The 22,933-nt window shown below is 41.9% G+C and overlaps 1 protein-coding gene across 3 annotated transcripts in view; it reads right to left on the bottom strand.

The window, feature by feature from the left end:
* Positions 1–22,933, bottom strand: part of trps1 (trichorhinophalangeal syndrome I) — a 122,275-nt gene that overhangs the window by 53,360 nt on the left and 45,982 nt on the right. For all 3 annotated transcript variants that reach the window (XM_084920106.1, XM_084920108.1, XM_084920107.1), the window contains exons 3-9: positions 18,242–18,961; positions 17,783–17,898; positions 11,705–12,317; positions 11,255–11,469; positions 10,601–10,808; positions 10,234–10,474; positions 2,981–3,779 (exon numbers count right to left, since the gene is read on the bottom strand). In XM_084920106.1, coding sequence (XP_084776232.1) covers positions 2,981–3,779; positions 10,234–10,474; positions 10,601–10,808; positions 11,255–11,469; positions 11,705–12,317; positions 17,783–17,898; positions 18,242–18,961 — 2,912 coding nt within the window. The remainder of the gene's footprint in view (positions 1–2,980; positions 3,780–10,233; positions 10,475–10,600; positions 10,809–11,254; positions 11,470–11,704; positions 12,318–17,782; positions 17,899–18,241; positions 18,962–22,933) is intronic.

Here is a 22,933-nt window from a genome sequence, read left to right on the forward strand (position 1 = left end):
TTATGTGTATGTGTGAGTGCACACCTGCGTGGGAGCGTTTGTGCTCGTCTGATGGCTTTTGTGTGCGTGAGGTGTGTATCGATCCCCGCGTATTGGGCGAGTTGTCCTTTGAGGAAAAGAAGGGAAATGAAAGAAAAAGAACGAGAGGAAAAAGGAGGAGGAAGACAGATCGATGCAGCGGACAGTAGAAAGAACAAGTAAGGATGAGGGAAACATACAAAAACCACAGAACCACATGCACACACTCTCACAAACGCACACAGGTTGGGATGAAATATGACTGGCCATTTGTTTCCATATTTGCCGGGTTTTAATCATATACTTCCTCCCTACTAAATCACTCCCTGCATCCCTCCATCACTGCCTTCTTGAACTCTACAATGGATTTGGATTTTGGATGGATTTTTAACAGACTCTGCCCTCTTGAGTCCACATGCTACATTTAAATTAGACCAAAAGTTTGTTTTTGTGTGTGTGTGTGTTCAAAGCTATTTCTGATTTTTTTTTTTTTTTTTTTTTTTGCATTAGTGCCCCTCCCTCACCCCGCCCAGTGATGAGTCAACTCCAGCCCATGTGTCTATATGTGCCGGGCATATTTATGTTTGTGTGTGTCAGTGCAAGCCATGGAAACTGAGAATAAATACTGTGCAGTGAGAAGAAGAAGAAGAAAAGGCCATATCTTATGAAGCTACTTAAGCAACAAGTCGTGTTCAGCTTCGTCTCTAATAAACTGCTTGTTTCTCATCTCCTTTTATTCTTTTTTTTAGTTGTTTTCATCTTCAAAGATTCACTCTGGGTTTTTGTCTGTTTATGTAAACATCTGCTCTTTTCTTTAGGCTCTCATAGGCAGCACAGATGCAAATGGAACAGTCAGAGATGGCTCATACGAAACTTGGTCTTCACAAAACATAGAAGATATTTAAAATGAGCTTCTACCCTTACTGGCCTGCTGATGGGTCGGGCATTGCAAACCTGCAGCAGCCAAATCGTTTTTTAAGTCAGCGGTTCGCAGACGTTTTCAGGCCTGGAAATGGACTGACATTTATACAGCTCTTTTCTGGTCTTACTGACCACTTAAAGCACTTTAAGCCACAGGCCACATTTGCCCATACAGAGCTTTAAGCACTTTATCTGCCTCACATCCACAGCAGCGACTCTATTCGCCACAAGCGACATCACCCCCACAGTTTGAGAACTACTGGTTTACATCTAGAGACAGACAACAATTCACACTCACATTCACACCTCTGAGTAATTTAGAATCACCAGTTAACATAGTCCCACTAACTGCACATCTCTAAAGCCAGAGTACTTGAAGAGAACCGATGCAGACGTGGGGAGAACATGGAAACTCTCGACAGAAAGGCCCTAGCGAGATGGTGGATTCAAACCCAAGATCTTCTTACTGTGGGGTAACAGTGCTAACCACTGTTCCACTACAATGCCCTCCTCTGAATGTGAATGTGAATGGTTGTGTGTCTCTCAGTGATAGCCCTGCGGTCACAGGGTCCAGGGTGGACCCCCCTCTAAATGAATGGATGAATGGTTTATATCCATAGCTTTGGAGGAAATGTGTATACAATAATGGAAAAAAGAGATAATATTCATCCTGATGGAACGATGATGATTTAAAAAGCCTCAAATGTGAATATTTGACTCTACAAAGACATTTCATAATATTAGTGAATATCTAAAATAAGCATACATGTCAAACTGTCAGACTGTTAAGAATAACACTGAGTGAGAGTGAAAGTGAAAAACGTGCTCGCCAAATTTACAAATCTATATTAACCAGTCTCGTTTTGTTCTGTACATTTATAATTTTGAAAACATTTTCTTGAATAGCTGCTCTTTCCTTAAAGAGCAAGCGAAAAGGGGTGAGTGATTTGTTATACTCTTATCTCCATCTGACTTTCCCCGTCTACGTCTTTTTATCTTAATCTTCCACTGTTCTCTCTCACGCATGCACGCATGTTCTCTCTATCTGTGCCTCCCTCTTTCAGTCTTAGCCTCCCACTCTCTCACAGAGACACACTGCCCCACCCACGATAATGAGTAAACCTCTTGCTGCCCCACCCTGCCCAGCCTGCCAAGTTACTGCCAACACCCCACACAGACAAACACACATTCACACACATCCAAAAGGCCAAACCCCAAGTCCTACAAAGGGCCCATGGACTCGAATCACACAGCAGCATATCCGTACACACACTAAGAACACAACTCTAACACTCAATACTACTATTTACGCAGCCCCATGTCAAACCCTGACACCACACACACTCACACACACACTAACTCATACTTATATATATACAGAGAGAGAGAAAGTTCAGTCTATTCTGATCTAATGTGATCATAGCCAATAAGCTCTGTGGCGCAGGCAAACCACAGTTTGTTACTGCCAGTCAATGACATCACTGTGAAGTCAAAAGCATTGTGGTCCACAAAGTAGGGTGAGGGAGCTGACTGACACGTGGTAGCCATGGGAACTGTCAGTTTTCCTCCCCGTTTCCATAGCAGCGGGTGGTTTTCTCACTGTTGTGAGTTCAATTTTTTTTAAAGAAGATGAATGCCGCCTATGGGAAAGGAAATGATGTCATGGAATCATATGCACAGGGACAGATATGAACACACGCAAGAATTTGGGTACACACTCTGCTAGCCAACCCAAATCTGCTTAAGCCCTCAAAATATGATGGAAGAATAAAAGATTACAGTGTATGGGCTCAATGCATGAGATCTAATCCTCACATCTGAGTGACAGGAAAGATGAGTTTAAGATGAAAGTGTATTAATAGAAGGTCCCTGATAACTAAGGCTTCTCAGCAGGCAGGATCTGGCTACAGAGGCCTAGCTACAAAGGCTCCCATTCAGAGAGCTAAACGCAAAAGTCAGGGTGTAAATGAGACAAAGAAGAAGGATTTTCATCTCATTAGAATGAGATGAAAAGCAGGGGGTTTTGCATGTTCCACCTTACCCTTAGCAAGGACTGGGATTCCTCTTTATTGGCTCCTCCTTTCCCTTCCTGTCCTCCGCCACCTCCGCCACCACCACCAGCACTTCCTCCTCCTGTGTACTGCTGGGGGGTCATCTGGCTCTGCTTCTCGCCAGCTCCTGCCCCACCTGAAGCAGTTGATCCTGGTCTCCCTCCTCCATACTTGGCATCTGCCAAAAAGGGCTTTGTATCTCCCAAAAATGACTTGGTGTCTCCCAGGTAAACCATGCTAGGTGAAGCCACGCCTCTTTTCTGCTGTGAGGCTTCGTGATTGGCTGAGACAAAAGACAGCGACAGTGGGGAGGTGAAAAGAGATGGGCTCCCACTTCCTGCACCTCTTTCAGGTCCCATTCGCTCCTTAGGCACCCAAAGTAAGCCGTGGGCCTGCTCACCCCCTCTTTCCCCCAGTCCTCTTGTCTCACCGAGAACCCAGCCCTTTTCCCGTTCTCTTTCTTTCTCCTCACCACCCTCACTTTTTACCAGCCCGCCTGCCTCTTCTCTGCCACCTTCGGCCAACCGTCCCTCAGGCGGCGCCAGGGAGTAGAGGAGGCGGATATCCCCTTTGCTCTCTTCTTTAATGGCTAAAGTAGAAGGCGCTGAGCAGCCATTGGCCAAGAGTGTTAGGGAAGGAGTCAGTGAGGTGGGCAAGGAGGTCGTCGTGAATGAGCCTAACGAGGGAGAGGAGTCGTGACAGTGAGCTGAGTTGAAATGGTCAAGGAGGGCTGATGAATCTGGAGCCGTGAAGTCGCAACGTCGACAGCGACAACACGCGTGGACACGCCTGCCAAGAGAAAAGAGCAGTGCGTAAATTACACATGAATACAAAACGGACCTTCAGAAGGAACAAAATATTCAGCATTAAAATACACACTAGTACATATTGTTTGCTTTTATGTTAACCATAAAGTAATACTGCTAATTGCAAAAATAAGCAGTTTATTCTTGAGTTGCTCAAACCTTCTCTGAGCAAATGCATTGCAAGTCACATCAGAGACATGACTTTTTGAAAAGGAGATCCCGTCATCAGTGGTTATCTTCACCGTGCATGAGTCACAGTGAAGTCAAAGTAACACTAATAAGGCTGAACGTAAGAGGAAAGACTTAAGTAACTAGTTTTGTTACTGGCAACAAGAGAGTCGGTTCATGTTTGAATCTATTGCTCTAAAATGTAAATACAATTAATTCCAATAGGATTTTCATCACTCACAGTTTGAAGAAAATCCACCCCCTGTACTGACTAAATCTAAAGTGCATTTGCCCCTGCCTAAATTCCCCCAAACACTCAGGTAGAGTTTCACAGAGCTCGAGGCCAACAAACTGACTCAGTGCCCCACTAAATCACAGTGAATTACTTCAAAATCGTGAGGACCATAAATGAATCTGAATGACAAGTACTGGATCGCCCATCAATAAACCACCTTCATTTCCTGCTGGCGAGGGCCCCTGAGTAACCAATGATATATCTGATACACAGCGTCAAGATTTTTTCCTGGCACACACAACAGCCGTGATGCTTCTTGTGCAGGCCAACAAGCAAAGCATTAAACCATCTAGAACAAGAACTTGTGTGTTGTTTACAGTGGACCTTGGCGGGCTCGGTTTGCCCCGCAGCTGTCACAGACACAGATATACCAATACATGAATAAATGTTTCACAGAATAATGAAGCTGTTCATTTTGTCTGCACTTGGATTATGTAATTGTTTTGCTGGTATATTTATTAATGATGGTAGGCCACAGTTTAACAATTGGTATCTTGTAGTTATTCATATTCCTTTGTCAATATCGTCATTTACCACATAATTCACTTAAATCCAAAATTACACTTGCTTAATTGCTTCACTCAAATGTCATAAGAAAACACTGCTTTCCTCAACACTGCCTGTTTTATTCTTTTAGGCTTTTCCCACCAGTAGGTTATTATCGCTGCATATTACAGCAGAGTGAGGGTTTTACAATAGCAGACAATAAACACGGACCAAAAGTCACTGAAAACAGGAAAAAAAAGCATATCCAGAGTCATCTTTCTCCATTTTGCGACTCTCATCCTCTGGTTTCTGCTTTGAACCCTACCATAATAATTCCTCATCCAGGAAAAAACAAAAACAAAACATTTAAGGCGTGAATTTGAAAACAATGAGAAGATATTGCAGATCAAGGCCCACACAAACATTTACAATACGTCGAGATATATAACCTCTCAGAAAACTCTATGTATTCCTCTTTGCTGTCGTGTACGTCTGATGCATGATTTCTATACGACAGCAAGTGAAAATACATAAATAAATATATACTTCTGACATAAACTTATCTTATTCATCATCCTGCCTCATATTCTCTTTCTCCCTTTATTAGCTGTTGAAGAATATATAAAAGGCCTGCACCTCAAGCAGATCACAGAGGCTGAAATATTTGCAGAAATCTGTGAGAACGTGTGAATGAAAAAGCATATAGTGTGTCCATTAGACTTATGTCTCCAGATGCTGAACGACACAGCAGCATTTATCATCAGCATCCACACGTGGACTGGCGTACCTACTGATTTCATCATTTACTGGGTCTGTCACTGTTAACACTACACATGTAGTGATTGCTGATCTATCTCAGTAACATTAATTCAACTTTTTACGGGAAATATTGAAGCAGACATAAAAAATATGCTTCTTCTATCTGTATTTTAATAATAATTTATCCATTTGTAATAAACACTTTCTAGTTTGCACTAGAATTATGTCCTAAAGCTTGTTTTGATAAATCTGGCACTGTGAATCCGTGGACTGAGCCTGACCAGTGCTGTGCATGTGGCTAATTTGGGGAGTTATAGTGAGTGAATACACAACAGAGCCAGCACAGATTCAAAGTTTTATAGTTTTGCTAATGTTTACGCTCAATGCCGCCATCTTGGATTGTTAACTCTAGGTTACTGGGGCCCCTCAGTCTGAGTTCCAGATTCAAATTCTGACTTGGAAATCGGAAATTCCGATTTCTGACTCCTTTAGGATTGCAGCATTGTTCCATCAGTAGGGTAAGAAACAGCGAGACAGTGGGAAAAAAGTCTCTTTTTTCTCCAAATATCTTATTATAGCAATGCACTCTGCAGCATCCGGAAGCATAATTTGTGTTTTGTAGACTCACTAGCCACTTCATTAGGTTCAGCTGTTCAACTGCTTGTTTATGCAAATATCTAATCAGCCAATGATCAAGTTCAAACCGAGCCAAAAATGGGGAAGGAAGGTGATTTAAGAGTGTCTAAATGTGGCACGGTTGTTGAGACACAGTCTGAGTATTTCAGAAACTGCTGATCTGCAGGGACTTTCCCACACAACCATCTCTAGGGTTTACAGAGAGTGGTCTGAAAAAATGTAAAATATCCCATCAGTGGCAGTGCTGTAGGTGAAAATGACTTGATGAGAGTTTAGAGAATGGCCAGACTGCTTCAAAATGATAGGAAGGCAAAAGTAACTCAAATAACCACTTGTTACAACCAAGGTATACAGAAGAGCATCTCTGAATGCACTCCTGCCAGCTAAGAGCAGGTGACCTAGGTGACAATTCACCTGGGCTTACCAAAATTGGACAAGAGAAAATTGGAAAAATGTTGCCTCGTCTGATGAGTTTCAATTTCTACTGCAACATTCGGATGGAAAGCATGGCTCTTGTAGCAATGGTTCAGGCTGGCCATCACGTTATAACCACAGTGTACCCATCTTCTGATGGCTCCTTTGAGCAGGATAACCCATCGTATCAAAGCTCAAATCCTCTCAAACTTGAACATTACAATAAATCTTCTCTGCTCAAATGGCTTCTTTGGGATGTGTTGAAAGAGGAGATTCAGATCACAGGATGTGCAGTGGACTGAGTAATGTTTCCACACCGGAATTTAGGCTGTTTTAAAGGCAAAAGGAGGTCCAAAGTGGTACTAGCAAGGTGTAACTAATAGAAATGACCAGTGAGTGTAGTCCACTGCGGCTTTACCATTGGTTGGCTCCCCATTTGTGGACAAAATCCTTTTTACTGTGACTGGCTCTACCCGGACCAATACATATATATCTGATATGTGAGTAAAGAACCCATGTGACTGGCTGCTATGGGTGTAATTTTAACATGACCACTGTCAGCCATCAGATTGTACTTAAGGTGTATATTAGCAGCTAGGTGAGAGTTTATCTATAAAACTTATGGATTGATTGGCTTCCCTCAGCTGACAATCTTTTTTGCATTACACAGCACCATCCTTTGATCTGAACACCCTATAATTACATGCTGCTTTTTGTTTTCTAAGACTTGGCCTTCAGATTAAAAAAAATAAAAAATGGTTGTTTTTAGATGTAGCATGAAACTTTCTGGCTTTATTTCACTTTTATTTGATTTGAGCTCCAAGATTCAGGGCTTAGATTTTGTTAAGGACGTGAATGAACTGTTAAATCTCCTGCAAACTCTGCTTTGTCACCCTCTCTCGCTCTCTGCTCAGCACCCTTCTCTCTGAATTTCTCTCTCTGTATTTCATTCACTCTTACATTCCTTCTTTTAACCTTCTTTCTTCCCTTCCCGTCTTTCGGTCCTTGCCATCTGCTGTTCTCATCAGGCTGTCAAAAGAGAAAAGTTCTCGAGCCGCAAACTGCGACAGCATTGTTTTTGACTCAGGAAAGGCTCATCTCTGAATGTGCTCCCGATGTGCGTGCTCTAAAACCCTAACTGGAACCGTTCAGATACTCCTGTGAAAATTTTCATTTGAATTTATGAATCCATCCGTAGCTTAACACACAAGGTGCGCTTTAACATCAATCCAATTTCGTATAATTAAGTTATCTCAGTGTGTGGGCTCTAAGCTCACACACTGAGTATCCATAACATACCTGGGGCAACGACAGAAAAACTAACAGCTAGGCAATATGTCTGTGAAGGTTCTCAGTCATCCAGGTCATCGTAGTCAAAGGAGCTTGCAAAGAAAAGCGTCTGGACTTCTTTAAGTTACTTGAAGACGTTTCACCTCTCATCCGAGAAGCTTCTTCAGTTCTAAGGTCAAATGGTGGAGAGTCCCAGATATAAACCTAGTGGGAGTATCCCCCCACAGAGGGACAAAAGGACCCCCTGATGATCCTCTAATCGCCTGAGCCAAGGTGTGAAACTGGGTGTGGGTCCCAATCAGCCAGAGTTTCGGGTGTGTTCATTGTGAAACCTGGCCCCACCTTATCATGCGAATTCCTGAGGTCAGATGGCCCAGGATGTGGGCGAAACTCTGGCTGATTGGGACCCACACCCAGTTTCACACCTTGGCTCAGGCGATTAGAAGATCATCAGGGGGTCCTTTTGTCCCTCTGTGGGGGGATACTCCCACTAGGTTTATATCTGGGACTCTCCACCATTTGACCTTAGAACTGAAGAAGCTTCTCGGATGAGAGGTGAAACGTCTTCAAGTAACTTAAAGAAGTCCAGACGCTTTTCTTTGCAAGCTCCTTTGACTAACAGCTAGGCAGACAAAAACTGTGAATTCCTCTGCATTTAATATCTTCACATATTGCTTGTGTTTCTGCCCTCGCATGGAAAGAAATTGTCTTTGGCATCACTTCTCGTGAGGAGCAACCACATTTAAAAACTTTAACACTGGCAGAGAGTTTGAGGCCCTGTGCCTGTGTGTGCAGCATGGTGCTGCAGTTTAAGGGAGTGACAGCTGCCTCTGCCCCAGGCACACAGGCTCAGAGAGGAGGATCTCCATTCTTCATGGGAATAAAGAAAGTGCAGCATATTGTTTTAAAACCCTGACAGCAGAAACGATCACAGCTTATCGATACTTTGTTCTTTGATAATTTAGCCTGATTTAGATACCAATGCCAAGTGACAACATATAATAAAACATTCCGATCAGTAGTGTAGATTAGTAACTGCAAATCTCCACACAACTATCTCCACTTTTTTGTGTCTTTGGCCCCAACTTTCCCACGCCACTCCCCTTTTTCCCACCCCAACTCATCCTTTCATTTACTTTTTCTATCACTAAATCTGAATCTAGAAGACAGGATTGGCTGTGGAGTCCAGTCTAGCCTCTTCAGCCTGTAAAAGTGAGTCTTTGTTTTTGGTATTTTTTTTTTAGAAAATATACATATAAATTTAGTGTATACATTTACATGTGCAAATAAAAAAAACAAATTCCCACCTTCAGGGAAACTTAAATCCTTCTTGCACTTGTCAGTGCGAGACAAATGTAATATTTTTGAAACCTAGATTTCATTTTTCGATTAAGACCTTGTTACTTTATTTTTTCACGTAGTTCAAGACAAATTCAATAGGACCTTTCTGACCACTCACTTTCAGACAGTGAGCAGACATGGGTGAAATGTCAAAGACTGTAAAGCTTGTTGCAATATTGGGGTTTTGGCTTCACAGGCATCCAAGGTGCATTTAAAGAGGAATGCGGCTTAAGTCGTCTAATCTCCAGCAATGTACGACATGGAGTAACTTTAATGTGAACGTAAGGCCAAAGCCTTTTGCCCCTCAAGAAAACAGCCCATAAGCCACAACATGGTGCTTTCATAGATATTCGACTCATGGACTTCATCACAGACGGGTGTGTGTAATATCAGTTTGAAAATCTGTAACACGGGCTATAAATATGTGATCATATCTGTGCAGCTTCCAGGTGAGAATGTCAAAATGGTGTCTGTGAGTAGCTTAAGCGTACAATTTTCTTTCTTTTTTTCCTCTCACTGAACATTTACATTTACTTGATAAGTGAGTGTAAGAAGGAAGAATCGCAGGGGTCTGAAACAAAGCACAGGAATTAGCACCTAACTTGAACAAAATTTTTCAGATTCTTGCCTTTTTTTCCCCCCATGATGAATTCAATCAAAGTAAATACTCAATCTGTATGAGATTCTATGTCTTAAAAAGTTAACTGACTGCATGCACGGCAAAAAAAAAGCACAGATTTTTGAAAAAGATGGAAAACTGAATGGCTCAACCCTTGCAGAAAAAAACACTACATAATGTAAAAAAACATCATCAAGAAGCTACCTTTGGCTGCTCTCTTATTTACAAGGGCCACAGGGGGTAGCTCTGCATGTTTGATTGATTTGGCAGATTTCTTTTAAGTCAGATGCCCCTCCTACCATGACCCCAAAGGGATTTGTGTCTCCTCCCGGGATCAACTGGGGCACTGTTAGCTTATTAGCTTATTAGGCAGGGGGAAGAAAATACATCCTATCAAATAACACAATTATAATGACCATGCAATCTCACCTGTAGTGTCTAAAAATCTCTTCTTCCACTTCTGTAATGAAGTGACACTTTGTACATGAGTACTCCCTCTCTCCTGCGCCTCCTCGCCCTCCTTCCTTGTCTCCCGCAGCTTCTTCCTCAGCTTTGACATGTGGGGGAGCCCCCTTTAGGTTGATCAGGTTGTGGCAGCTTTCATAGTGTTGCAGCAACACGTCAATGTCAGTGGTAGCAAATGCACACTGGTCGCACAAGTGGGTGACGCCTACGACAGGAAAGCGGGACCAATCAGAAGCAAGAAGCGAAGAATTTAGGATCATGCTGGAAAAGCTCCAGAATCAGGCTTCCGATAAATGTTATATATATATAAATAACATATGCCTCCAAATACCTTGTGTGACAACAGGATGGGCGGGGTTTGAGGGGTGAAAAGTAGAACCAGAAATCCCACTGTGGTCGCCTCTAGGATTAGGAGTCACGCTGGGTGAGGTGGTGACAGCGGGTTTTGAACCAATGGCGTCCTGCTGTTTGGTGAGTTGAGGGAACTTTGAACAGCATTTGGGGCAGGTGGGCTTCCGACAAGCGAATGGGTGGGATACCTGTTGAAACAAATTAGAAAAAAAGGTAAGAGCAAAAGTGGTTTGAACCTTCAAATTCTTTACTGATTACTGCCAATATAAGAAGAATCTCGTTTTGATGCTGTGGCGTAGCCGTGTATTTTCTATGAATCTAATAAAGAAGTGGAAGCCAGCAGTAAATGATGCCACCCTCAATTTTGGATGTTAACCATCCTTTTTGCATTTTTAACAGCTGCAACAGAACTGCTGGCAGCTGGCACAAAAGGAGGGAAGGGAGAATGCGTGGGTAGACTGGGGAAAGCAAGGGAATTTTAACTAGGCAGGAAATTGGAACAATTAACTTTACACTTGTTCCTATATTACATTTTATTTTTCCTTTGCTTGCAAAATAGCTCTTTTTTTCCTTCTAATTAACAAGCAGGCAGCAAAACAAGCAAATAAACATTTCAATATTTTATTTATCTCACCTCCCCTAGGTGTTTTTGTGGCTGACAGAGACCCTGTGGACAATACATGCAGTGTTGAATGCTGCAGCGGTGGATGGAGTGGTTATGCTGGTAGTGCAGTAGTAAAGGTGCTACTACAATCACATCCGCACTGTGGGCCATGGAGTACCGGAAATCACACAACTGACAGTTATAACTGGTCACAACTGCTTCTGAATCACTGCTGTTTGGGTCTCCTAGGAGCAAAAAGCAGAACAAAAGTAAATAAAACCTGGGCAGAAATTCAAATATTATGACGTATAATTTCTATTATGATAATCAAGGCAAACAAACATGAGGTGACAAGCACCACAAACAATAATAGAAGACTCATTTATTGAGGGCGATCACTTATCTTCGCTTTAAGCAGATACAATCTACCAGCAGTAACGAACATCATCTTACTGCCACGTTCCAATACATCTTCATTACCTTGGCTGGTGCTGGAGAGGTTGGATGGCTGATCTTTGCGGCCTTTTGATACCATTTGGTCTCTCTCTCCTCCATCTCTCCTTCCTCCTCTTTCTCGCTCTCTGTCCATCCCACCAGGATTAGAGTTGTTGGGGCTCGTAGTACCACCGGTGTTCATTTTGTGTCTTTGCTCATAGTGCTCTAAAAGCTTTGCAGAGCCCCCCGACCACTCGCAACTCCAGCTGCAGGATTTACACCAATAATACGTCTGCACGGCGCCTCGACCAGCCTCCCCCACCCAGCCCGATGAATCCGAACAAGACCTGACTGGGATGAAGTACCCGACCAAAGAGTCGTCCTCTGCGCGCACCGCAACTCGCTCGGCCCCGTCTAAGGCTTGACTCCGTCCCTTCAGCTGGTTGTCGTGCGTTGCCAGGTTATTTGTGGTCAGCAGGGGTGTGGTTGGCGGTGTTTTGACTTTGTTTGGGTGCGAGGAAAGGAAATGTTGTTCAAGTTCCAAGGAATTACTGCCCATGTACGTGAAGTTGCAGAATTTGCAGCGAAAGTACTTTGTGTTTCCTTGGCAATCCGAGGTCTTCCGACCGATTCCAATGAGCGTGCCACCCAGGGTCACCTGTTGATAGGCAGAAAAGAAAAAGACAATAAAGAAGGAATAAAAATATATATTTAATGCATAAACAGTTTGATTAAGAGGCAGTCTGCTTGCTTGTTATTGCTTCATGCGAATAAAAGATGTTTTTATTTATTGTCCATTTTCCATTTCCAAATCTGTGCATTTCCTAAAATTGCTGCTGCAAATCAATAACTACATATCAGACTCTTAATCTTGTGAAATAAAGAGCAATGCGGGAATTTATTTATAATTCTTTAAATAGTTAAAGTTAATGCTAACTTTACATTTATTAAAGTACTTTACAGGATTCAGAGAATGAAAAAAAAGACAATGACTGGTTGTACTGCCTTTTCCTTCAAACAGACAAACATGAAAGAAATTAGATACAAGGCAGTTATTTTTGTGTTCCTAAGCAGCAGATATTTAAAGGACACATGGCACAAGCCACTGATCGTAGAGCTGTGCAGGATAATTATGCCTTAGCTACTCAAACCCACAATGAACATAATCCATCATTTTCCGTATGTAACTGTAGACAATTAAAAGGCAACTCTAAGTCTAACTAACCAACCAATAACAAAACTACTAGGCTCTACTGTAGTGTTTAGGGTCGAGGCCAAGGTTTTATATAACTAAGTCAGCAACCTGGCACTGTTTTTTTTTTTATTAAGTTAGCCTCTAGACAGTAGGTGATTACACTGTGCTCATCGTTATGATAGTAATGAGGCAATCTGGCATGTCATACAGTGGCAATGGACTCACTACTGTACAATATAGATTTGTCTCTAAATCTGAGGTTTTAAGATAACTATGGGCAGTGTGGTAACAGAGCTGCATGCTGCATGTGACATGAGCAAAGATGCAAAGCTCCACAGATAACAGAACGCCAAACAGACGCAATGCTCTTGTTTATCGTTTCAATACTAGGAATTAGATCTCAGAATCAGCGAATGTGCAGCATGGCAGTTACGTCAATTGGTGTCAAGAACAGATTAGCGGGGATTGTTCTGTTCAGCTTTTATGTCATGTTTTCTAGTATAATGGATCGCTAGCATGCGGTTTTTTTTGTGTGAGTTTGACAGGTTGTATATGTTTATATATTTTTCATACTTGGATTTTTTTTAAATAACAAGAGATACAAGTTTGTGTCTACTACTATTTTGTGTTCATGTTATACAAATACCGTCTGTTGTTTGGGATTTTTTCCCAAAATCTAGCACAGAAATTAGTTTTTAAGACACGCAAAACTATTTAAATTATTTATTTGCCTAGTTTTATGCTTATGGTTAAACTGTATTGGGATTAAAAGTGGGAGTGAAGGTAAGATAAAGGGAAATTTGTAGTTTTTTTTATGATGAAAGGTGTAAAAGATTTTTTTCTCTCTGTGTGTTTGTCTTTTTTTTTTTAAAGAAACTACAATCAGTTCATAGGACAGCTGAAAATCTGAACTTTCATAGACGACAAGAGTGACAGTAAGGCAATCATTTTGCCAAAAAGGGTGGAAAAAGTAATATTTGTACAAAGAATTAACCGTGAGATGGTACACGTCAACTCAGCTAAAGAAAATAAATGTTCAAGTCTAAATGAGAGTCATTACTGTACGTGATCTCACGACAGAAATTCAACAATTATCTCATCCAACAGACCCTGCCCAGACAATTAGCAAAGAGCAAAGCATCAAGTAATTTCACCAGGCAGAATGTGCAGGAAGACATGACCGACAGACATGAGACAGGGACAGAGTGAAAGAAAAGAGGCAAAGGGCGAATGGGACAAGATGAAAGAAAAAATTGTAAGTTGAAGAACAGAGCTGCAGAAAAGGAAAGAGGCGAAAGAGAGCCGGGAAGCAAATTGAGAAGTTGGAGAAAAATGGATTAGATAAAGTAATAGAGACTAAGAAAGACAAATCAAAGAAAGAGGGCAGAGCAGAGGAGAAGGTGAAGGAGAGACAAAGACATGATAAGAGAGACAAATGGAGAACCAGGAGAGAAGAAGACAGTTAAATATGTCTGACAGCTGTTTCATTACACTCCCTAACAGCCGATTATAACTACTGGTACTCCGTCTGCCTCTGTCACTACCTTCTCTCCTTTCCTCCTCCATCTCGAGCACTCTCACTCATTCCTTCTCCCTTTTCTCCACTATGACTTTTTTGGGGGGGGTCTGGAATCTCATTGGTTGACATGGAATCTTGTCTTAGCAAATGACAACATGGAATTTTCCAAACGTGGGCGGGAGAGAGAGAAAAAGTGAGTGAGGGATGGAGAGAATAGAGACCCCTTTCATTCGTTTTTTTTTTTTTTTAAGTATATATATACTTTCACTTTTTCTTCATAATGACGACTTAAGCCCACTGGATTTTCTATTTCTGATTCGGTGTGCGTATGTGTGTGCGTGTCTGCGCGCGTATGTGTATTACTGTGTCCATTACGTGACTTTAGATCATTACAGGCTGCTGGTTTAAATGAAACTAAACTCCTTCACTATTCTTCACACACATACACACACAAACGCACGTTTGTTGAATCATCCCACTAAATCTTTCACACAAAAACATCACAGTTCATGAATACTCGAAATCCTAATCCTTAACTCAGTTATTGCCAAAAATGAGCTTATATTTACAGCATATTGTAAACATTTGACGATTAAAAAATTTTTTCCAAGCGAACCTGTAGGTTATTGTTGAAAATACTGCTAAACTGATAGGTGATTAGATATCACTGATCTGATTTAAGATCTCATTTAAACTTCGTGGCTCTTGAGGTAAAAATAGCAGACACATGAGCAGTTAGTCTGAGGCTTTAATGTTCAGTACTAACATGCACCGCAAATCAATACTGGCGCTGCTGATTTCACTGATTACGGACGCCTGGTAACACAAAGAACAAAATTATTGAAAACTACTTTTATCCTCAGATTGATTCGGTAATCTGTTGATGTCAGGTACAAAACGCATCTCTTTTTTAAAAATGTGTTTTGATTATTTATGATTAGAAGTTTGAGTACATCTACGACATTCACCTTGTAGAAGGAATTTTTAGTTGCAACTGCAAGTTTGCAGCATCCCCTTCATTCACCTAGTTTTATAAAATGAGCCCTCAATATGGGGATGAGCATGGATTTTATTGAATTATTTAACAGCTATAATCATGGATGTGGTGCACATGCGAGCATTTGTCTACGCATGCATTCCCTGCAAAAGATTTGGGAAGTCGACACTATGGCTTTCGTGTGCGCGCGCACGTACGCTTGACTATGCATACCCCCATATGCGCGACTTGTCTGCCAGGTGCCCCGGTTGTCTCCCTTTCTGTGTCTATCCATCTGTCAGTCTATAAAATTTTATAACTTGCAGCACAATGCCTCCCTGTCCAAATAAGGCACACCCTATGTTACAAATCAGTTGCAGATTGCTCTACCCAATAAATTATTCCATTCAGTTATGAGCCTAACTTAGCAGATTTATTACAACTGTGATTACAGCGAACTGTTAACTCAATCAGTGTTACTTGTATTGGATCAAAGTTTTTAACTATGATTACATAAAATGTTTCATATACAGTATGTCACACTTCTTCAAGTTATTATGACACAAATTTAATAACTGTAACTTTGATGTAAATGAAATTACTGCAACATTTTTGAGTTTTCTTTTAGAACTTTACGCCAGTTTTATTAGTGCATGTTGGTGCACACAAGGTGCGCATTAAACATATGCAAACAAGACTGAGACTGCATTGCATCCATAAGTGCATATTTCTGATGTTACTGTTTTACCACAAAATAAAAGAAAATTGTTGTATAATTAATTATAAGATTATATCAAATGTGCCGGAGCCCTGCCATAATCTCTAACACCAGTTCTAGTCGAGGCATAAGTGCGTCAACTTGTGTTTGTTATCTTAAAAAAAATCTGTTTCCAAGGTAACCCACGTGGAAAAGAAATACAACAACAACTTTAAAAAGTTTCACTTTTGCTTCCAACAGTAAACTTTTATGTTTTATACGCAGATGACTCAGATGATGTCAAAGTGGCCACTTTCACATTTTTCTCACACTACATAAAGTTTACTTGATTTATACCTGATCCGTATAAATACGTGGCATGTGCAAAATAAAAGTATATTTAAATAACATCATTTGTACGTGTGTAATAACAGCATTATTATAAGCCTAACAGGAAATACACATCAGAAATACATGTTTCTTTACTATTTCTTTGTGTGGAGCTCACACCCTGATCCTTGTCATTGTTTCTCTACATTTCCACTGCGGTAAAGAAAAGACCAGGCCCATCACTTTAGCTGTTTTAACATGTGGGACGTCTGAAAAAGTTTAGATGACGTTCCATCATGCCTCTTTTCCGCGCACATACACACACAGACAGAGCATCCACGGCAGACAGGCTGAAGCCTCCCCTTTGGTTATAAAAAAAATCTAACCACGCACCTTCCCGTAGGGTTGTGAAACAATATAAGCCTGTTTATCACTACTTCAGAACGCAACCACTGAGAAACAACCAGAAAATAAAGTTTGGTTTGTCTGATTCATGGGTTTGTTCACATTCACTTTCTAGCATGCTTGACCACAACTGCTCAGTCTCTCTCATTCCCTCTCTCGTTCTTGCGCTCTGAATCAGACATGATGGCCCGAGTTACAATGTGGTATTTACAAGCAATACTCAACAAATTCTGCGGAATACCTTGAAGTAAAAGACCATCTCAAATGACTGTGAGATGAGACAAAACGCTGCAGTTAGGCTACTTGACAAATGGAAATATATTGAGTCCCTCCAAAAGTTTCTAGACCCTGGGAAAAGTTCCTGTGGTGGAAAAACGGCTTATGAGAGCTTCCACGCTGCAGGAACTAACACCAGGGGCTATTAACGGTTAACAATTTCTACTGCGGGGAAATTATTCTACCCCTGAACAAAAGAAAAGAAAAAAAACTCCCCGGGAGATTAATACTTTTCAATAGGTACAGAAATTTCTGGGTGAGGCTTGCAGCACTTAACATTTTTGATCGCACACACACGACATTTCAAGGGTTGGAAATATAGACAGTCAACCGTCTGAAGCATGTCTGGATGGCTTAGGATCCGTGAGAGAAAAATCCTTGGGAGTTAAATTTCCTGGTACTTTGAGCGGAAGCTCCAAATTAATGGGAAAAGAAATGCTTTTTGCAGTCTGGCATGCTGGCAGGATGAGAGTCACCAAATCTGAGAACATACTGTGGAAAATGGGCCACAGATACCAAAATTGGCAAACTTCAAGAAAAATAGTACTTTGGAATACCACACTGACTTTTATGAAAGCCAATCAGCTCCAAAAATTAAGGCTTTCTGTGGGACTGAGGAGGTTTTTATTTTACAGCACATAGTGTTTGTTTTTTTTAATATATTCAGTTATTAAAGTATGGAGTATTTTAAACACTTTTATGAGTATTTCACACCCAGTACTTACCTGTACGTCATATGTGCCATTCATCATAACTGTCCTATGCTGCTGACTCTGTATCTCTGGTCTTGTCTTCCCCAAGTCTTTGGCTTGGCTCCTCTGCCCTTGTCCCGCCTGTATGTCTGACATGAGAAATGCAAGAAGGGGTCAAACTGGTAGAAACAGATAAACAAAGAGGGCTCAAGCTGCTTGAGGCAAAAAAAAAATGTGAGAACTAGCCTGACATCTGGGAAGAAGGAAAACTAGACTCAGAATCAACAAGCTGTTTTTCTAAGTAACTGCTATGTTTTTTCAAGTTCAAAGTATATATATATGAAATACATGAACTCATATGTATTTTTGGCAGTTTTCTCCTGTACTGGTTCATATTTGCTATGATTGTTCAGGTCTTTAGGGTCATACATTTCATTCTCCATTTAAAACTCATTTCTATAATAAGCGCTGGAAAGAGAAAGCTGAAGTTACCAATAGGTGTGTGTTGGGGAGCCATGTTGTGGAGTGCCAGGATGTGTGTGTCCAGAGCAGCATCCTGCCGTGTGCGGTTGTGCAGTCCCAGGTGATACTTCCGAAAGTGCTTCACCAGGTCAGCCGGGTCGTTGCCATAGTAACCATAGCCACACACATTGCACTTGAAGTCCTGGAGTTTAGGAGAGGGGCTGGAGGAAAGCGGAGGGGTATCGGTCGTGGTCTCCTCCCCTCCTTCCTGTCTTGGGAGGAGGTGCGGGGCAGAGAGGAGAGGAGGGGTGAGATGATCTGCCTCCCCCCTTTCTCTGTCGCTTCTCTCCCCTTCTTCTACCGCTCTGTCCCCGTCCTCAGGCTCCGACTGGCTCTCCGGCCTGTCCGTCAGCGCTGCTCCTCCTTGCTTTGCCCTTCCCCTGCCTCCTCCTCTCCTCCCCCCTCGCTCCTCATTACCGTAGCGATCGCCGACAGACGAGGGAGAGACAGACGAGGAAATGCACTCGCTCTCTCCCCCCTCCTCCTCCTCCTCCTGCTGCTCCTCATCTCCTCTGACCCGCTCGGAGGATTCCGGCTCAGAGGGTCGGTTTATTCGTTCGGCCTCTGCTCCCACTCTCCCTTCCTCCTCGCCTTCTTCTTCCTCGTCTCCCGCTGGCCTCTTCCCTTCTTCTTCCTCTTCCTCCTCGCCTCCCACACTCCGGATAGGGGGATTCTTCTTCCTCACCATTTCTACAAACATGAAAAATAGAAGAAACAGAAAATTATGATTTGTTACCATGTATTAAGGGAGGAAGAAGAAGGAGCTTGGGGATAAAAAACAGCAAGCTGACTTCCCTCAAGACACTAAAAGATACAGAGCCTTTCAAACTTCAGTAATATTCTGCATATAACGCCACACATGCACACAAATACAATTATCTGACAATGATGAACAGTATGTGCGCAAAATAGCTTTGATTTAATTTACAGACTTCTTTGAACACCAAAATCTGCGACAATCCTCGACCACAAACCTCGTCAAAGAAAAACAGACACAACAAATCAGAAACATCTCAGCTGCGAGAGATTTTTTTTTTCTTTTTCAGGATTTTTTTTTTTTGGGAGGGCGGGTGCTTGCTGAAATGTGACGGCCACCCCCCCACCAAAAAAAAGCACCCATCGTACAACTTTTTTTTTTTTCCTTTTTCAACCCAACTGGGGAGTGAATCTTTTTATCGTTATGGAAACCATCCGTGAGAATCTTCCAACACGTGACCACATCAAGAACCCAAACCATATCAGAGAGACGGGAGAGACAGCGAGGGGAGAGGAGGGTGAGGCGCGGAGAGAAACGGGGGAGACAGATGAAGGAGAGGAGACGGGGAGAATGGCCAACGCACAACCACATCAAACCGAATGCCCCATATCAGAAAGATGGATGAGGGAGGCGGCAGACTGCAATTCATTCCCTCAAGCGCTCCAAATTTCTCCTTCCCATTTTGCTCCTCTCGTTTTTTGCTTTTTTGGGTGTTTTTTTAACCTTTCATTCATTTTCTGGCTTGCAAATTCTCATTTTCTCATTTCTCTCACTGTTTCTCACACTTTTATCTGCATCACCTCGTGTCCTTCGGTTTCCTCTTTTGATTGCCTACCATGTCACATTTTACTTTTGTCCCGCCCCACTCATCCTCTTTCTCTCTCTCGACCTTTCACCTTTTTCCTGCTTGCGCATCCTTGTGTAAAACACCAATATCAAAGAATTGAAGTGCCAAGTCATTTTTTTATTTTGCGTTGCCCTCTTTCACATGCAAGAATAATTGCAACAATAACTTAAGTAATTCCATCATTAAATGTTTTCTTTCTGTTCCTGCCCTCCCCCCCCCCTCCCCCCTTCCCTTATAATCACTGTACAAAGCCATCAAATAACCAAACATGTGTTTTATGTTAAACCATAATCTTTCTTTTGTTCAAAAGGGGAACAATTGTGGTTGTAGCGTTCACAACAGTCGTGACAGGGAGATGCTGCATGCGTTTTGTTTTTTTGCTCTTTTTTTGTCTTCCTTGCACAAGTGTGTGCGTGCGTGCGCATACACGCGCATCTGTGTTTATTTGTGGTCATTCGGTTCATATTCGGGGTTGCACAGTCAACCCGGAGAACCCGTACACCCATTTCTTTTGGTCATAAACAAAGTCAAACCCAACCGACGCCTGATTGACGCCAAAACTGATCACTTTTAGATCAATGCAATATGAGGGGGGAAGACACTGGATGTCTTTGAGGGTTTTATGTGTGAGTAATGCATTATTTGATGATAAACCCAGAAAGCATGTGCACCACCCTGTGAGCATCTGTGAGAGACAAAAGCTTGTTGTTATTTACTGATAGCAACCTGCAAACAGTTAAAGCGTGAGAGAACTGACACACACACACACACACACACACACACACAGAGAGAGACATACACTGCTAAAGAAAATATGAGAATAAGTTTGAAAATCCATAATCGGGTGATGATGCACAGTGAAAATACCCATATTTGGGCAGCGTTCTGTTGTTACCTAGAGGATTAGAAAATACTTAATAAACAGAGATAGAGAGAAGAGCAAAACAGAAAATGAGAGAGGGGTGCTGTTTTTGTTGAATCCAATCTCTCTGTGGCCTTTGTAGTATTTGCCTTTTTTCTCCCACTCTCTCTCTCTCTCTGCCATACAACTATTAAAATAAAGCATTTATGTCTGCAAGGGCCCACGCCTAGACCAGCCCTGGCACTCGCCCTGTGCATGTGTGTGTGTGTGTGTGTGTGTGTGTGTGTAGGGAAAGAGAGGGAGCGGGAGAGTGTGAGTGAGTGCAGGGAGCAGGGGAAAATCTCATCTGATGTCGACCACACCCAGTCAGAATTCATCATTTACACACACAAACACACACACAGTGGAAAACTACAGATCGTTGTGGTAAAGCAATGAAGCTGAAACCCCGACCTAAGAAGCACTGACTGACCTAAACTATGTTTCCGTATGCCCTGTATGATCCATCCGACTGGTGACTTAGTAAGTTCCCCGGTGATGACAATTATTGCATTAACACAGCAGCAAGTAGAAGGAATGATTCTGTAGCCTTCATTTATTTACGCTGGAATCATTTGGTCTTATGCATACTTCAGTGCCACTTTTATTGCATGCGGGCAGGAAGCAGAGGTGTGTGTTTAAAGGCCCGACTGTGTGTTTTTTGGGTGTAAGCATCTGTATATATATGTGTGTGTGTGTGTGTGTGTCTCTCAATGTCGCAGCAGAGCTTTTGTCTGCTCCAGGCTGTATACACAGACTGGAACCATTACTATCAACTACAATTAGGTACAACCCACCACAACATACCGCATAACAACTACTGCTACTAGCTACAATTAGCCCTTATACACCACACTGGCCTCAATACCTCAGCAAAGATAAATGTGACAGCTAATCATTTCCATCAACTACAATTAGTCCCAACGCCAGTGAGGCTTTTATCTAAAATTGCCAATAATCATCCGACGACAACTGCTGAAAGACGCAGCAACAGGAGTATGGTAAGTTTCAGAAGCACGTGGCAGACGGAGGACCATGTTGGGGAACTATGTTGTGAAACTTACTCTTTCACTACATCTCAGCGTTTCTGTGTGTGGCTCGCTCGTGTTTTCCAGAGAAGCGCTATAAATCAACTTCAAAAATGTCATCGTATTCGAGCAGTGCAAACTCAAACCAGCAGGTATTTTCAACCAAGCGCTTGCATGCACGCTAAACAGCATTTGCTTTTACGTCAGTTATTTACAAGAAGACTTTTCCAGAATCAGAGCTGACGTGTTCAAATTTCTTGTTTTGCCTTGTCATCAGTCAAAAATCCAAAGATATCTGCAACAAACCCTCATATTTGAGGGGCTGTAATCAACAAAGGTTTGTCAATTCTGCTTGTTCACTTACTCCAGTGATTAATTGTCGGCAATTAATTTGGCCATTCACACAATCTTTGTCACAAAAAGAACAAATTAATCAGCTTGTTTTAACGCTACGAACAACAACGGAGGTCAATCCTGTCGTTTGTCATGCGTTTTGTAGGGGTCTAACACATGTTGCTTTAATTATGTTATATAAACAATATCTTACTCCATTTCAACCACATCATGTTTACGGCATCTTAGTGCACCGCCAGCCTGGCAATGAATTTTCATGCGACTCATAAGAAATCAAAAGAGGCCTTTGTCATTCAGAGAACAAAGTTAGATCTCTCTAATGGAGGAAAACAGATTACGAGTACATCTCAACCATTTTACACAGTGACTCCAAGCTAATTCTCTAAATGCATATTATTGAGTCACGGTAATGGATGGGTTTGATACTGAATCTCAACACATCCACATATCCCTGCTGCCTCCAGATATCTGTGCTCTCTCCCTCCCCGTGGGACAGCTGTAGCTGGCATCTCCATCTTTCATAAACAAAGGATTAATGTGCAACATATGAAGAAATAAAGCTAAAGGCAAGGTCTTATTACAAAGACAGACTTCTCTCTGGCTTTTCTTTCTCTTTCTTGATGCGCTGCTTTCTGTCTCTTCGTGTCATCCTCTCCCCCTCTTTGTCCCTATCTCTCCTGCTCCTCATTATCTGTCCTCGCTTTCTTCTCGCGGTGCCATCTCTGTTCCTCTCTTCTGATTTACTGGAACTTTGTGAGATTTGGAAAAGATAGAA

The sequence above is a fragment of the Perissodus microlepis genome, chromosome 22, assembly GCF_051167445.1.
Source record: "Perissodus microlepis isolate ML-2025 ecotype Zambia chromosome 22, ASM5116744v1, whole genome shotgun sequence".
In the NCBI taxonomy this organism is placed as follows: domain Eukaryota; kingdom Metazoa; phylum Chordata; class Actinopteri; order Cichliformes; family Cichlidae; genus Perissodus; species Perissodus microlepis.